The sequence below is a fragment of the Girardinichthys multiradiatus genome, chromosome 4, assembly GCF_021462225.1.
Source record: "Girardinichthys multiradiatus isolate DD_20200921_A chromosome 4, DD_fGirMul_XY1, whole genome shotgun sequence".
NCBI lineage: Eukaryota > Metazoa > Chordata > Actinopteri > Cyprinodontiformes > Goodeidae > Girardinichthys > Girardinichthys multiradiatus.
Genome location: NC_061797.1, coordinates 24,896,238 through 24,913,144, shown reverse-complemented (window position 1 = coordinate 24,913,144; position 16,907 = coordinate 24,896,238). Strand labels below are relative to the sequence as shown.

Sequence of the window (16,907 nt, the reverse complement as noted above, 5' to 3'; positions counted from 1 at the left end):
GTATGTACATTACTGAAGATGGATCTGCTAATCATCTCACTTTTTTATTTGATACACTTTTTTGATAGATTTGTCTGTTTTTGCTTCATGTGACTGCATTTTAGCTACGGTGAATTTCTTTGTGTGTGTTTTACCCTGCAGATATGCAGCCTGATGCGTGGAGGCATCGCTGAGCGAGGCGGGGTCCGTGTGGGTCACAGGATTATAGAGATCAACAGCCAGAGTGTGGTGGCCACAGCACATGAGAAGATTGTTCAGGCGCTCTCCAACTCTGTTGGCGAGGTTAAACCGATGCACAAACACAAACATGCTGAGAAGGATTATGACTTCCACATGCAATTTTAGCTGTTACTATGCCTTTGGAGAAGATTTTTTTTGTATACTGTGTATACTTCAAAAAGGAAGAGTATTAATGATTAAATATAGATGGCTGAAAAGGGCCCCTATCCCTAAATAAACAATTTTTTTTTTTTAGATTTTTTTCAGCACTAGTGGTGTTTATTAACAATAATCAGACAGGAAGTGGGCAGAGAGAAAAGATGGGAAGACATGCAGCAAAAGTCTTAAGGTCAGGATGGAACACAGGAAGAGTGCATCAAGGACTATAGCCTCTGTATATGGCGCGCCCGCTCCACCGCTACACCACACAAAGTCCCGTATAAACAATTTGTTAAATTAATATTCATACTTCTACAAATGGACAGAGTTTGAGTTACATTACATCTACAGTTGGACCTAATATTATTCAACCATCACTGGAAATTAACATTTATATTAAAATTGGAATATTTTAAATAAATACAGCACAAAACATTTAAATTCATATAAAACAAATTCAAAACTAAATCCTACTTTCAGTGAATACTGTCATCACTGAAAGGGACTATAGGTATGTCCTAAGGTACACTTGCTGCAACCAGCCAAGGGCTTCATCAGTTGCATAAGCTATGCTTGAGACAGAACAATCAAATACCTCAACTGTCAGTAAAGTTTCATTGCATGTTAGAAATAAGGCTAACTCAAGAGATTTGTGTAAAATTTTCAGTAAGATACAATTTACACAAAAATACAAAAATAAATGTACATTACAAAAATTACTTTAAACCATAGATTGTCAAAGAGGTACAAAACTACAATACCTGGTGGGTACCATTGGATGAGCAGTCGGCCCGAAACGTTGTGTGGTAAATGGCAGTATTTTGTACCCTAAAGTGCCAGGTACAAAACTATCAAAACTGCAAATGTGGAGAAATGAGTAGCATCCTTCAAAGACATGTAACTAAAATATTTTCTGTTGTTCTTCCAGCTCTTTGAATCTTGGCTGTTTCTCTTCTTTCTCCAGATCCACATGAAGACCATGCCGGCGGCCATGTTCAGGCTTCTAACCGGACAGGAGACACCCATGTACATATAAGCAGCCAAGATTCACGTCTACACAGGACAGGAAAACGTTCATTTATCTCGCAACAAAAACTACTAGCAGATCATGCCTCCCCACTGATTCCTTTTTCCCTTTTTTTGAACTCTTTGGGCTGAAGACATTAATTCTTTATCATTTCTCACTTGTCTGTAATTAACATGCAACTGCTATTTAAGTACAGAAGATGTTACGTCCTTCTGACCAGCTGAATAGGTGGCATGTGTGTGTGTTTGACTATCGCTAATTCATTTGTCGTGTCTGAGATTGTGTTTTGTTCCTTCATTGAAACAGTGTGGACAGAGTAACTGCTTGAATGTGTCACAGTTTATTTTTTGAAATCCATGTAATGCAACATAATCGTCCTAAACGTTTTGTACAATTCCGCTATTAATTTATTTTGCATGTATGAAAGGCAGTTGCCTCTGGGACAACAGAGCCACACCTGCACTGTAAATATTTCCTGAGATGGAGGGAGACCACGATGGTGGCAAAGGCACAATTACAAAAATCATTTATTAGTTTCCACTGAAAAGGGTCACGATTTATTTGTTTGAATATGCCGAGCTAATGTACTGTACATGTGAATCAAACCAATGCTCACAAGCAGGGGTTTATGGGAGAAACGCCATATCCTGTTTAATTTCAAGGCAATACAAGATTTCAACCTCTAAAAACATGTTTTTTTTAAACCACATGTACATTTAATTAACAAAAAAAAGTTGAAACTGCATTCATTCTGCTTTTGATATCAGGTCACATGTACAAATAATGTCGCTTTATTCATGCGTTACTGCTCCTGTCTGCTCATCTTTGGAGTTCTGACTGAAACCCATGCTTACTAATGACTGGACCGTGAATGTAAATGTGTTGTGTGAGCCGTCTCATTGCCATATGCAGTATTAGAATGTCTGTACATAAGGATAAAAATTGTCTAGTGTTGTGCTCATGTTAAGAAACAAAACACACAGGTTTAGTCTCTGCAAACATCCACCAGATTACATTGGACTCCAGGCTTCAGGGCGAACCAGGTGAGCCAGAGAGGGAGATGTGAATCACACACTGTGACAGGAAAAAAAACCTTACCGGTTTATCAACACATTGTAGTAGATTTTATCCGTATGAACATTATCTTTGTGCATGCTTTGTAAAAGTAGTTTCTCATGTCATTGTGGCAAGACAATAAAATATTGAGCTAAACCTGTATTTATTTCTTTGACTGAATCAATTTCACACTGAAGGTCTAATTATTAGTTTTAATTAAAATAAGGAGAAACAACGATGCTGCCAAGAATAAAGATTTCAACAATTTTTATTGGCATTAATAAAAGGTATTATTCAACCACTTGGTCCCAACCTTTGTCTGCCATAGGAGTAGATCGACATGTTTCTTCTCACTAGAAGTAAGATTAAACTTTTGAAGTGGCCCAGTTGGACTGCAAACCATTCAGGCTTCTTTATTGAGTGAAAATAATTTGACATTTACATTTGTCAGTGGTATAATTTTGGGGCTAACTGTATATGCAAGAAAAGGAGAAGGCTGAAAACTAAAATGAAATTGTGTCTAGCTGTTATGGTCACTGTAAAGTGAGGAAAAAGCTCATATTCTAATACATATTAAAATATCACCATCACCACCCATCAAACAGAAAAAATAAAGAAGAAAAGGACCATCCAGATTTTTTAACAACTCGCAGATGAAAATCAGCATTATTCATAGTGAACACTAGATGCCTGATTAATATTGTTTTGCTCCTTTTCCCCAACCCTTTCGTCAGTGGTTGACTCTGTGTGTGCTCAAGTAAATAAGAGAAGACTATATTAAATCTGTGTATGTTAAGCTGCGCATGAATGCAAGCTTTCATTTACTGTTTGCCAACTGATTCCCTTTACACTACAGCGTAGTCATTTCTATGGTGAGTTGTTTATAGCTCATTGCTTTAAACTAGATAGTAAAAATAGGCACAAATCAAAATATATTATCCATAATTAAAAACATGTCAGAGGATAACTGATCTATATTTACTTGTTTTAAACGGTCAAATTGCAGTCATGTAAGAACGAAAAGGTGTGGGCCGTTCCTAAAAGCTACTTCTTATTATAGGTTATCTTTATTTAATAGTTTGCCAGCCCTGAAACATTTCCATTTTTTGTAAATGGTTTCATGCATTCAAAAGCATTTTTTTTTTTTTCCATGGGAGTTTAGGTCTAACACATAAAACCTTGAGGGCTTTAAACAGAGCTGTACAAATACCGTTCATGTAAAACATTTTGTTTTCTTAATTTGAAAAAAAAAACAAAAAAAACTCATGCATTTCCAGTTTCCAGCAGCTTTAAATTCACAGATTTATTACAAAAACAATGCACAATTAGCAACTGACACTTCCTGGTACAATTGTTGTCTAATCATTCTTTCCTAAGCCTCTGGTGCCCACTAATGTTAAAACATAGGTAGTGCATGTTAGCAGGTAAAAGAAAAGAGGCACTTTTTTATTTTACATTTATTCTAAAAAAATGTTTTTTTTCCACAATAATGTGTTACACATTATAAATTACATACATGGATGTAGCTGTCAGAGACCTGACCAAGCATAATTAAAAAGTACCATCTGAAGATAAATGTTTTTCACAGCACTGCGATTACGGTGTTTTCCTTTGAACTTGTTTTGTTATCTTTCTGGGGCCAGAGTCCACTTTATGCCCATCATGCTGAGTCAATCTCAGCAGATCTGATTTGTTTCGCCACAGGGTTCAAGGGCTCTGGTCGTTTTTGTCACACTTTAACATGACCTTTATCCCAAGACCCTGACGCGTGGTCTCAAAGGCCTGCACTGCCTGCTCCAGGGGAAAGCGGTGGGTCACAAGGGGCTTTACATTCACTTTGCCTGATGACAACATGGCAATAGCCATTGGCCAGCTGCAACAAAACCAAACAAATGTTTGATTCTCTCAGACACCAAGTAATAAGCTTGAACCAAAGATGGACCAATTATTTCTGGACTGTAGTAAATGTGCAGAAAATATTTCCTCACGTATTGCAGTAGCGGAAGACTCCTCTGATGTCCACTTCTCTCACAGCAGCATTGACGAGGGGAACGGTAGTCATCGGAGCACCAAGACCCACCAGCATCACCACACCTCCTGAACGTGTTGCCTAAAAGGAAATCAGTTAAAACTTGAGTTTTTTTAATGAATCTGATAATACTGAAGTTCATTGGTATTTATAACTCAAACTAAAGCAGATACAGACAAATAAAAGAACATGAGGAAAAATAATATCAGTTCTTCTGTTTTAGACGATGATGAGAAAGTTTGCGCTATTTCTGTTCTGCCTTTAGATGCGATTGTGTTGTTATAATTTATGATTCTACGAGCGGATTTACATAAAGCGCAGTTTGGATGCAGCTCTCCACTCCGGTACATTCGATGGTGATTTGAGGCTGAGCTCCAAGGGTGTCCTCGACAGTCTTTGCCAGCTGCTGGGGTCCATCACCCTTCTTCACCGTCAGCTGGAAGTCTGCACCTAGTTCCTTGGCCATTCCCAGGCGCTCTGCGAACAGATCTAAACACAGCTGCGGGTGTTGAAAAGTAGATCTTTTTTACCATTTTTATTAAATTTACTGGGTCATTTTGGGTTGTTATTACCAGTGATGATGACTTTCGAGGCCCCCATTGCCTTGGCTACAAGCAAGCTAACCAATCCAATGGGTCCTATAGGAAAAGAGACACATTAATGACTTTCTAAATTCCTCTGCACTCTCTCATTGGTGGGATATTACTGGAAAAGTTGGCGAGTTTAATAGTTCTTGCTTCATTTTACCTGCACCGCAGATGAGAACAGTGCTGCCGAGGGTGACACCGGCCCGACGACAGGCATGAATCCCCACAGAGAGAGGTTCGATGAGCGCCCCCTCCTCAAAGGTGACATTATCAGGCAACCTGTGAGGGTATATGCAAAGATTAGACAAGAGAGTCAACACTTGTTTTTGGGTCAAACCTTCAGTTATGAAGTAATGTCTGATGCAAGGTTTTTGTAACTATGAAAAAACAAGTACTTGTAGCAGAAGTTGGCGCTGTGTGTGTAGTATCTGCACAAGTTTCCATCATCAGGTGGCGTGGCACAGAAGAAGATGGTGGGGGACAAGTTATATTGTCCTCCTTTGAAGAACTCATCCATCTCGCGGGGCACGCCAGGCTCAATAGCCACCCTATCACCTGGAAAATGAGTTTCACCAGTCATGTAAAAATTGAATTGAGGTGTTTTAAAAGCAGTAAAACTGATACAGATTGTCAAAGTGATAATGATTCTTGACATTCATGTAATTTAACCTGGTTTAAGGTGTGTGACCGCTGATCCGACCTTCACCACTCGCCCTGCAGCTTCGTGGCCCAGCACCATAGGTTTTTTGAGTACAAAGTCCCCAATTCGGCCATGCTGCCAGTAGTGCACATCTGACCCACAGATTCCCACAGAGTGCATCTGAAGCAACACCTCTAAACACCAAAGGAGACACGAATGACTAAAAGGAGCAAAAAGATTTGACAGAATAATTTGATACCAGATCTCTTAATTCTTCTGAAGCTTTTTTGATTGATTAATGCTGCAATCTACTCTAGTCTAATAATTTTGAGCAAAATACACTTGCTTTTGGGTCAAACTTTCAAGTTATGAAAGCAAATATTTATAGAGAGATTTAGATTAGAGTTTTATTATTCAAAACTAGCCTGATGCTTTGCATTGGATTAACCCTACTGCTTCAATCCTCACAGTAACGAGCATTTTCTGACAGCATCTGAGAACATGTGTCCTTGTTTACCATTAGGTCCTGGCTCTGGAACTGGACGGGTTTCCTGTTAAAGACATAATAAGCTGCAGTTTACATGATTTGTAACAAGTTATTTTTTTGCAGCAAGTTTCGGTTTCTTACAAGCCTGAGGTCTCCCTTAGCATGCAACACCACGGACAAATTTTCCTGAGCCATGACAGAATCAACGCCGAGCTGTCAACGAGGCGTCAGAACTGTGCAAACTGTGCTGTGTTCACCAGACTTATGGTACAAATAGGTCGGAGAAGTAGCAGCGGGCCGGAACCAAAACAAAGCCTCGGATTGGTCGAAAACCCCGTGGGATAAACCATTTAAATATAGCGGATGGGGAGGCGCCACCTAAGACATTTTGCAGCAAGCTGGAAATATTGCACATATTAATATATGTGTATATATGTGTTAAGTTTACATATCTTATAAATAAACTGGCATTAATGGTCAGCTACATACCCTTAAAGCGATGCTATTTTATCAGCTACCTACCTCGGCTCCCCTTTAACTCCCTTCAGAAGTAGACGATCCAGGTCCAGAAAGTCAAAAAGCCTGTACAGAGATTACTTCCAACCGTTTACATTTCCATCTCCACAACATTGACAGGGACTAATCACCTGGATAAGTGAACAGGATGAAGGAAAGCTCGGCAGGGATTTCACTTTCTGGACCTGGATTGTCCACCTCTGACTCCCATCATGGAACTCAAGTCTAATAAGCCTTTTATATTGAGATAAATACTATGAAATACATATACACAAAGGTTTTTAATTTGTAGGGTTTAAGCCTATAATGCTTATTTTTATTATCACAATGTTCTCTCAAACATAACACTAAAGGATGTGTGAAAGTGGAATTTAAAATGTTTCTGTAAAAAATCATCTTTGTATCAGTACAAACTCTGATGTTGGAGGACATTTAGGGTTCATGTACCTGTTTGTCAATCCTTGAAAAATGATAATTAGTAGTTAGGAGCTAATTAAGTTACAGCATATTAGTTTAATTGAAATTAAAGTTTGTGGGATACAGCAAAGAGCAGGATCCATAACAGATAAATCATTATAAGGAAACATGAAAAGCATTAAGTATACAGGTGGGACAAAACACATGTTATATGTCGCGTGTGCACTAGAACTACAATGTTTGCTATTATTCCTTCTAATATAGAAAGAAATAAACACATTTTTATGCATAAACTCTTTTATTGAAAATCCAGAGTACAAAGAATGTGGCAACCAGAATGTTACAAATTTAAATTAAACAAAGGTACGAAAAATACTAAATGAAACAACCATTGTTCCTGTAACTATTTTCAAGTCTTATATGTATTTTGTTTTGTTCTTTCTTAGTGTGTCTTGTGATATTTGGGACCTAAACAAAGGTAACCTTTACATTTTGAACATCTGAAAAGCACAGGATGCACATCATGCAGATCACCGGAATATTTCGGAAGATTCTCAATGCTGACATACCCTGCAGGGACAAAGGGCAGTGACGTTATCCCATGTAACAAAACTGAAGAACTATAATCAAAAGAAGTTGTATCAAATGCTAATAAATACAAAATGACATCTAGGAAAACCTTTCAAATAACATTTTTATAAAAACCAACACAACCATAAATGTTAAATGGGTACAACTAAGAAACTTTATTGTTTTTTGGGGGGAAATATATGTTCACATTTTGAAATTTCACTATGTTGCACTATTTTTCATGCCAGTTGAGCACCTAGATTTCTGCTCTACCGAGGCATGGAAATGTAATACTTGCATGTTACCAATGCATGTTTTGTGGTTTAGCATTGTTTTATAAAAAGACCTCCCAAACAACAGAAACGCCTGTATCTGTTAAGGAGTAGAAAATGTTTACAACTCAGCATTAATAGCACCTTTTACAGTCATGTGCAGAAAACAAAGGGCTCATACCATACCATATTATGAATTATTATATTATTTACACGTTATACATGTATTATACATTTTATTTCTTTTTTATATGTTTTTGTTTATTTATTTATTTTAAGATTTTTTTTAGTTTAAGCAACATGTTCCTGGTTTAAATTACATATCAAAAGCAATCTGAATTTGTCCCAGCATCTTCTTTGGAAAACTTGTTTTCCCTACTCTGTTTAGGAACTTCAAATTATATGAAGGTAATGGTTTTCTGCTCTCGTCTCACTAAACTGAAGCCCAGTAATACAGTAAATAAAACGGTTCACCTGGGGCCATACAACCAACTGGGCTTTTCAAATGTTCCCAGAGGAGAGCTTCACTCTCTGATGAGTCTGTGTCTGATGCCTCACATCTGTCAACAAAGCAGAGGGAACCTGATTTATTTTGCCATAGCTGAAGTTACAGATCAAAATGTTCAAAGTGGAAAGAAAACTTACATGCTCCCTCTCACTTCCTCCTCACTGTGTTCAACTTCTGACAGGCTTAAAGTCTTTTGTTGGTCCTGTGAAACACAATCCAGCTGACCTACTTCCAAAATGATGTACCCTGTTTGATTCTGGTTGCATGGACCCATTACCTGTGCAGCTGTTTCTTCATCTTCACGTTCCCAAATCAACCTGCCAACCACTTTTCTCACCTCTTTAATGACAGAAGAAACACAATGAATCATACATAGAACTTTTTAGCTTTTTTGATAAATTGGTTCTGATTGTAAAATGGTACTTTTGATGTTTACAGCAAATAATTTGGATATTGTTTCTTATTTGCTACGGTGTCATCATCTTTGAAATCCATAAATGTGCAGGGTCTAAAACAAATAAATAAAAACAGTCCCTTACCATCCTGTACAGAAGCTGGAGGCAGCACATAATGACCGATGCACACTGATTTCACACTTTGCCGCTTTTCACAGGTGGACAGAAACAAGCTGTGTAAAACAGTCACCTTGTTCCAGATGTAATCTTTGCTTTCAAATATCCTAAAATAAAACCAGCAAATCTTCAGCTTTGACACAATTGTGGAAACTTACAAATGGATCCCAATGACAAGAGCTATGTAACTGTCTTCTTACCCACCTCTTTGTGTCGGGACATGTTGCATCTGCACTGAAGAGGTAATCTGCCTCTCTCCAACCAGTAATGCTCCCACCTTCCTGCACTGCAAAAAATGTAAGATTTAAAAAAACACAATCAGCCATTCTTCCTAGGACTTTACCATATGCACTATAGGTCCAACCAGAATGTAAGTTGCAGACTGGCCAGAATACGTATTGCTTTTTAGAGTTCTTCCAAGTCTAGGTTTTGTGTGTGGACAGGGACGTGTGGAGTGATGGAGGCCACACCTTGGATGAAAAAGGCTGTCACTCCTTATGTAGGTGCTAGGCTTTATTGTCCTGAAGTAGTTTCAAGATACTCCAGATTTCCAGATCTGGTAACTTGGTCCAAACTATGAGTTTCCAGGACAACTGAAATCCATAAACAATGCTGGAGATCTTGTTTTTCAGAGCTGAGGTTTGGAACCTCCAACCCATCGCACTGTGCTGTCTTCACCACCCCCTGCAGGTATCAGCAGCTGTCCAGCTGCCACATTGCACTTCTTTATCAGTTAGACTTGTTTAGAAATGTAAAGCACCAGATTTCGTTTTCAACATAGTGGTATCTTATTATTCAGCTAATGTCAGTAAAAACTGAAGCCATTGTCAGAGATTATTCCCACTACTGGGCCCTGTCCCAATACCCACACTACACCCTACACCCCTCTATGAAGTGTGTACTTTGTACAAGTGCATGTAAGGGTTGAAGTGCGCAGGTTACAAGCGTGCAAAATTGGAGAATTGGGACAGTAGGGGTTACGTCATCGACTTGCACCTCTGCACCGTAACTGCAACATCAAAAAGGGCGGGAACCAGCGCTGTTTCCACAGTCTTGCTGCTAAAAAAACGATTTAAAACTGCAACAAGCAATTGTTTTGAGGAGAAGAAAGTGCAGGAAGCGGAGGAGGCTTATACACCAGACTCTCGCCGCGCCAGTGTTTGTTTGAAAGGTAACTTCAGTGTTATGACCTACTGACTGCCCAGACTCACTCTGAACCCACTGGTTTCTTACTATGCTGAGCCTGGAAAACCATTAAAAATTATATATTTGTCGGCTTGCTGTCAAAAGTTTACGCAGTTCTTATTATTCTGATTTGATGGCTGGTTACGTTGACGGTTATGATTGGTTTTTGCTCAGAACGTCACCTGCAGCAGTGAATTGTGGGTAATATACTTCAGCGAAGTCCGCTTCGATGCGGGCTTTGCCGAAGGGCGGATGTGAGGCATAAATGGGGCGGGGCTAAGGATGACTCTGGAGAATTGGGACACACTACGCACTCGAACCCATCAACGGGAACGCGCAATTCAGGGACACAAGGGTGGAAGTGCGAGTATTGGGACAGGGCCTGTTGTTCCTTCTGCAGGTTTTATCATGGTGTTACCAATGTGGATGGGTGAATAACATCAAGAGTACTGGGCCAAACACACAGCCCTAAATTATTCCTGATTTTAAGTTGGAGAAGCTGTGATTGTCACTTTTTAAGTAAAGCACCACAAAGCTTATGGTAGGGCCTGTTTGTGTTCAAACTATGACTTAATAGATGCACAGAAAGTCCGTACAGAACATCCTTCCACACCGGTTAGACCTCTTTATGTGTCAAGTCTAGCTGGTGTCCACTACATAGATGTTCTCTGCAAGACAGCAGCAGTCAAAAAATTTCATACATGAGATTTTCAGCTCTAAAATGATGACGGGTGACTTGACACAAGAAGAAACATCTGCTTATAGGTTTATTATGTGTATAAACTTTTCTGTAAGGTGCTCAGCACATGTCTTCAGCACCTGTCCTGCCTGGATGTTCAGGGCTGCTGCCTCTACCAGGTTACTGAAGGATCTCTGTCACTTTCCAGCAGGTGGCCTGGTGATGATGTGTGAAGCCTGACTTCAGCCTGTGAATGCCGAAGAGGGTGGAGAAGTTGTCCAAGCCATCAGGGCAGCTCAGTGTCTTTACAGGACAAGACAGTAAGCTGTTTGACTTATAGTCTTTGTCATGACGTCTCTTTAGTGTAAAACAAAACACTTAAGTTAAGCACTTCTTTGCTGAAGAAAATACACAAAAACCCTGAAATAGCCCAAAAGCATGTAGGGAGATTTTTTTTGTTCACCCTATACTCAGATTTTCTGTCGAAATGCTCCTTTTTACCTGTATAAAAACTCATTTAACCTCTAAACACATTGCCTGTATTGCAAAATTGAAAAATCGAATGAAAAACAAATATTTCCATAACTATAATACAAGAATGTCAAATTTGATATTTAAGGTAATGTGTAAAAAAAAGTCATAAATCAATTAGCTTACTAAATAAAAAAAATCTTCATTCCATTTCATAAGATACTATTAACTCTTTTTTTATTATTATTTTTTATTTAAATAACAAGATAAAGACTTTCAAATATAAACAGTTTCGCTGGCATATAATTTAAGTGGATCTTACTTAAAGATATCTTCATATGACATCTGAGGAGAGTTAACTTACTCCAAAAGTCAAGATGATCTTCTGGTACGCTGTTGGAAAACCAAGCAGTCTTACAGCGAAACATGGCTTCTCCTCGTTTAAAAGTAAATGCTAAAAAGTCTCCTCATGTAGTCTTTAAGCTGTTATAGGATTTTATTTCCTATCTTCTTCCTTTAAACTTTAGACTTAGCTAGTGTGCTAAAAATACAGCACTGAGCGAGCAGCACTAGCATCAAGCTAACTGCTGTTCGGCGTTGCATTCAGGTGCCGCAGGAAGATTTCGGAAATGTCTCTTGTGAGACGCCCTCAGCGGCCCATCGTTTGATAAATGTTTTGTTATAGAAAATGTCATGTGACTTCTACTGTGAAATAAAATTATGCGATCATAGCAAAGGTTTTAGTGACAACAATGTTTGTACTGGTAAAAAAAAAAAATCCTTATTCCAGTCGGCCACAAATTCCCGGATGTAGCCTTAAACGCCACTATTTCTAGTTGAGATAGTGAAAATGTTGTTTTCAATCAGCTCCATATTTTCCCTTTTACAGATTTCCTCGTGTTTAGAAAATTATTCAAGATTTCTGAGGTAAATGAGTCCATATGCCATGGCATGTTCTGTCCATATGCAAACTTCAGTCCATTCAGATTTAGTTTATTTTATAAACTGTACCACCTCACAGTAAATGCATTGTCCAGTTCTCCAGGCACTAATATATATATATATATATATATATACCCATACATATAGTGGTCTAAAACAGATATACATATAGTTATGTTACAGAGTATCTGCAAAGACATACAAAATGACCAAAACATAAAACATAAACAATAAACACAAATGAACCAAATGAAACAATATGGTGCGGAATGGTAAACTATTCAAATAAAAGAGGAAAGATTAGAGGAAAAACAGTATAACAAAAACAGAACAAAGCAAAGGAGAGACAAAGTAGTCCCATGTATCCCAAAGAATGTGTTAATTGCCCATCAGACTCCACAAGGCAACCTCATATTCTATCTTTATGGTTGGCGGTTGTTTTATGTTTCTGTCATTGACTTTTTTAGGACTAGTGGGAGACATTTTACACGCCTGTGACTGGAGGGCTGCTGTTTCATAACCCGTTCTTTGCCGTAGCTGATAGAGGGAGGTGGATTAGTTGGATCCTTTTGTAAAATTTCCAGAGCGTTTTTCATACCATCTTCATAAAATGATGTTGGAACAAAGTATCACAATGTTTTCATTATTTCCTCATCCAATACCCATGACTGTACAAACTTAAAGTAAAGAGGCCTGAACACAAATATGAGTGATATTTAATGAATTAATACACTGTTTTACTAATGCCAGTTTTATGCTGGATAAGAAATATCTTACTAATAGATGTCTATAATAACATTTAGGCCTTTTTATCATGTTTAATTTTCAGAATTAAAATGTTCTTTTCTCTCTTAGCTTTATCTTATACACTATATTGCCAAAAGTATTTGTCTGTCTACTTTTACATGTACAGGAATTTTGATGACGTCCTATTCTTAATCTATAAGTCCAACTTGTTGCCAGCAATAGCAGCTTTAACTATTCTGCAAACATCTTCCAAAAGGTTTAGGAGTGTGTTCATAATTAAATGAGAAAGCCAGAAATGCAGCTTCCACTCTAATTCAATCCAAAGGTATTCAAGAAGGTTGAGGTCAGAACTGTGGGTGGGCCAATCAAGTTTTTCCAAACCAAACTTTATACACCTGCAGTCCTGAAAGTGATTGTAACACCAAAATTCATTGATTTGGTGGTGTGAACTAACACTTATGGCGATATAGTATTTTTTGTGTGGCAATAGTGGTTTTTAGCACTAGATGGCAGTGTTTGCAATGTCACAGTTTACGAGCAAGCGTTGAACAGGGCTTTTAAAGATCTTATCAGTGTTTATTTTGTTTTCACACGAATGTGAATACATTATTCAAAATCCAAAGATGGTTTATTAAATAATCTTCCTAATGCTGCATTAACTATCCTGAAGTTTGGGAATTTAAAGACGCTGATGTAATTTAGGAGTTATACTATCCTGTAAGGGTTTAAAGGAATAGTGTTGGCACTTAAACTGTATCAACTTTTGGATGAACTGAAGCATTTTGTGGTCCTACACTCCTACCAGGATAGGAAATTTCCTTAACTTATAATGTTACTGAATAGTAGCTGGAGGAGCTGAGCACAGTCAACGAGCAGACGAGGCAGATAGATGGGAAACTAAAACCAAAGTTTTGTTTAAGTAAAATAAAACAAAAGCTGGAACATCTAGGAATGTGAATTCCAAAGTAAAAACTAACAACCAGCATTAAATAGGCTAATGGCTTAGTGGTAGAGCAAGCACGTTGTGTGCAGAGGCTGCAATACTGGAAGTAGTTGTCCCCAGTTCGATTACCGGCACTGGGCCATTTGCAGCATGTCTTCCCCTTCAATCTGACCTTCTTCCTGTCCAGTTGCTGATGGATGAGGGCAACTAGTGCCACAAAAACCTAAAAAAATTGTACAAGCAGAGCAAGGAACAAAACAAAAATACAATCAGCGTGGTCAGGGCAAGCTAAAGCCTGTTTTTAATATTATAGTTATTTTTTTTTAACTTGTATTCTAGTTTGTACACAGACAAATAATGATGATGTAAACTGATTTCAGACATTAGAAAGTCATGTAATCATCAGCACTGTGGCTTTATGGTCAGTATCTTCCATAGTGGGGTGGTCTTAAAGTTAGACCTGCATTGCAATAAAATAACTGCACCCACAAAGGCTGTTGACTATAAAGGCAAAGCATACCACGTGACTCTGTATTTTAAAAGAATGCTGTCTATGCAAGGAGCATCACTGCATTGCTTCTGGTATTACCGAGCAATAGGTCGTGTTTGTTTAAACTTTGGAGAGGAAATTGCTGCTTTTCCCTGGAAAATATTTAACTAAGGGATTATCTGAACCCACCATGAACATCAATGACATGAATGAACCAAAGCAAAGAAACCACTGAAGTCTGTAGTTCGCTGTGTTCCTCTGAGCGATGTTTTGCATGATGCCTGCAACATATGAGTGCCTGAGATTTTTAACACCACGCATTGCGTTAACTCTGCTACCATGACAACAGTGAGGCTGCACCCAGATTCTCGTTTCTCACCCTCCAACAGGGTCGTTTCAGAACAAAGAGGAGAGAGGCAGGCTGGTGGTGCAGGCATGGAGGTTTAATCTGGGTCACAGTTGCTTCTATCAGTGGGCAAAACCTCTAATATGACAATTGAAACTGCCTTGTGTAACCTTCATAAGATTACATATATTTTTTAAAGTAGTCTATAAATCAATTAGTGCCTTGACATGAAACACTATTATGTATCTTAATATTTGTTTTTATCAGCTGGTCATTTGTCATTTGATGCTTTTTTTCTGTTTTTGGTCTTTTACAGGGTTTTTCTGGGTAAAACAAAATCATTCTGAACATTTTATTCTTATTTTTCCAAATAGTAAAATGATGAATATCTTAGATAATATTCTAATATATTCGAACAAATTTGTAGCCACTGTATTATTTCATCCATCTGTTTTATAATCCATTCTAAACGTCCACTATTATATACAGATATTACATATCTCTTAAACTAACTGTTCAGCATTGACTGACTGAACAATGGTATGCCTGTGTGAATTTACGGTGGTCCTTGATCTGCATCTTATTAAAAATCATCATAAGGAAGATTCATTAATTTGCTGCAGCCCTGATGAAACATTAATGTTGCCAGTGGGCGTCTCTGGGTTTTTTCTGCAATTCTGGGTTTTCAAGGGTTTCCAGTGTCTTTTGATGCCAAGCAATTATTCACATGTTCTCAACTATATGGAAAAAAATCAGGATCTGTCCTCTTTTTCTCCTTTGTTGCCTGTTGTGCTGATTTTGTCCTTTCAAGTTCGATCCTGCTGGACAGAGAAAATGCCCCGCGGTGACAGAGCTGGCTGCCATTGGCTCATCCATCTCAGTTCTGTTCCAGAGATATTATTTCATTGTGAGTTAGTCTCGATTATTTGAGAATACTGCCATTTCTGCTCTGTTATTGGTGCTACTAGAAAACTGTATACTGTTTTTAATGTTGGCTCCTCTTTTAGTTATTTTCTATATTAAATGACTGTTGTCTGTAAAATTTTCAAACAAATTGTAAATGTTGTCTTTTTTGCCCAAGCCTAAATATTTAACTTACTAAGTTCAAATTTGATTAGTATAATTAAGAAAAAAAAATCCAAATGTCATGGTTGTCAATTGAGGGAAGGACTCAAACTCCAATGAGTGGCAACGGAGAACTGTAATAATAACAGAAGAAAACATACCAATTTAGTGGCACATGGAGAACTTGACATCCAGCATATGCGGACAAGGGAGGAACGACGTATGAGGCAGCATAACAGAACAAACTAGCAATGAGTTATGACAAGCACAGAGAAAGGCATGGCAAACAGGTGTGAGCAATCAGATGATGATGTGGAACAGCTGAGGCCGAGGAGAGCAGAGGAACTGAGTGGAGGAGACTAATTAACACAGAGGAGCTGAATGGAGATGAATAAAACCCCAGGAAAATCTAACTTAGATAATCTAAATGAACAAAGAACACGAAAACTGATTAAGAAACTAATACACAATGGAATTAACTATAATGGGAACACAGCGAAATAAAGAAAACAGAGACATGAAAGAAACCTGAAACTCAATCATTTAATTATCATTACACTAAATATGTTTGTCGAAGATACTGAATAATTATTTTGGTTTTGATACATTTCTTTGAAAATGTGATATGAAATCCATATTAATAGTGTAATATTCAGTCATTATCACACAGATACAGTTATGTAGAGTTTTTGTCTGTTTTGCTTTATCTTTAACAGCTTTAGACAACTGTTAATATAGGGCAGCTTTAGCCAAGCTACAAGTGAATTCAGGAAATTTACTGATATTTTATTGTATTCTTTAAAAGCTTATATTTCCTAAAATGTTACATTTTGAATACTATATTTAGAGATTTCAATGAAACCATACATTTTAGCAAAGTAAAATTTTTAAATGACCTCGTTGCCACATGGGGAGCTCCAAAGATGTTTCTCTGGAGTACGTGGTGGAAGGAGTTCCACCTCATGTAACAGACGTATTCA

General features: G+C 37.9%; 3 protein-coding genes across 8 annotated transcripts in view; 1 reads left to right on the top strand and 2 right to left on the bottom strand.

The window, feature by feature from the left end:
* The window catches only part of apba2b (amyloid beta (A4) precursor protein-binding, family A, member 2b), a 78,777-nt gene extending 76,154 nt beyond the window's left edge, over positions 1-2,623 (top strand). For all 5 annotated transcript variants that reach the window (XM_047362860.1, XM_047362859.1, XM_047362858.1 and 2 more), the window contains 2 exons: positions 142-282; positions 1,343-2,623. In XM_047362860.1, the coding sequence (XP_047218816.1) occupies positions 142-282; positions 1,343-1,414 (213 nt within the window). In that variant the 3' untranslated portion in view covers positions 1,415-2,623. The remainder of the gene's footprint in view (positions 1-141; positions 283-1,342) is intronic.
* A 1,122-nt stretch (positions 2,624-3,745) lies between these two features.
* sord (sorbitol dehydrogenase) lies at positions 3,746-6,500 on the bottom strand. The gene is made up of 9 exons (XM_047362861.1): positions 6,346-6,500; positions 6,235-6,268; positions 5,747-5,911; positions 5,473-5,632; positions 5,238-5,356; positions 5,063-5,128; positions 4,801-4,979; positions 4,450-4,571; positions 3,746-4,334 (listed from the first exon to the last, which is right to left on the bottom strand). The coding sequence occupies exons 1-9, from the start codon at positions 6,397-6,399 to the stop codon at positions 4,169-4,171; spliced, it is 1,065 nt and encodes a 354-aa protein (XP_047218817.1). The 5' UTR covers positions 6,400-6,500; the 3' UTR covers positions 3,746-4,168.
* A 901-nt stretch (positions 6,501-7,401) lies between these two features.
* Positions 7,402-16,157, bottom strand: terb2 (telomere repeat binding bouquet formation protein 2). 2 transcript variants are annotated; one of them, XM_047363650.1, is made up of 8 exons: positions 16,089-16,157; positions 14,156-14,249; positions 9,264-9,345; positions 9,027-9,166; positions 8,765-8,826; positions 8,625-8,689; positions 8,454-8,539; positions 7,402-7,707 (listed from the first exon to the last, which is right to left on the bottom strand). In XM_047363650.1, exons 1-8 carry the CDS (start codon positions 16,116-16,118, stop codon positions 7,580-7,582), a joined length of 687 nt encoding a protein of 228 aa, XP_047219606.1. In that variant the 5' UTR covers positions 16,119-16,157; the 3' UTR covers positions 7,402-7,579. The 2 variants fall into 2 exon arrangements, with proteins under 2 accessions (XP_047219606.1, XP_047219607.1); XM_047363651.1 differs by lacking the exons at positions 14,156-14,249; positions 16,089-16,157 and adding an exon at positions 11,759-12,031 and having other exon boundaries at positions 7,403-7,707.
* Positions 16,158-16,907: the final 750 nt, after the last annotated feature.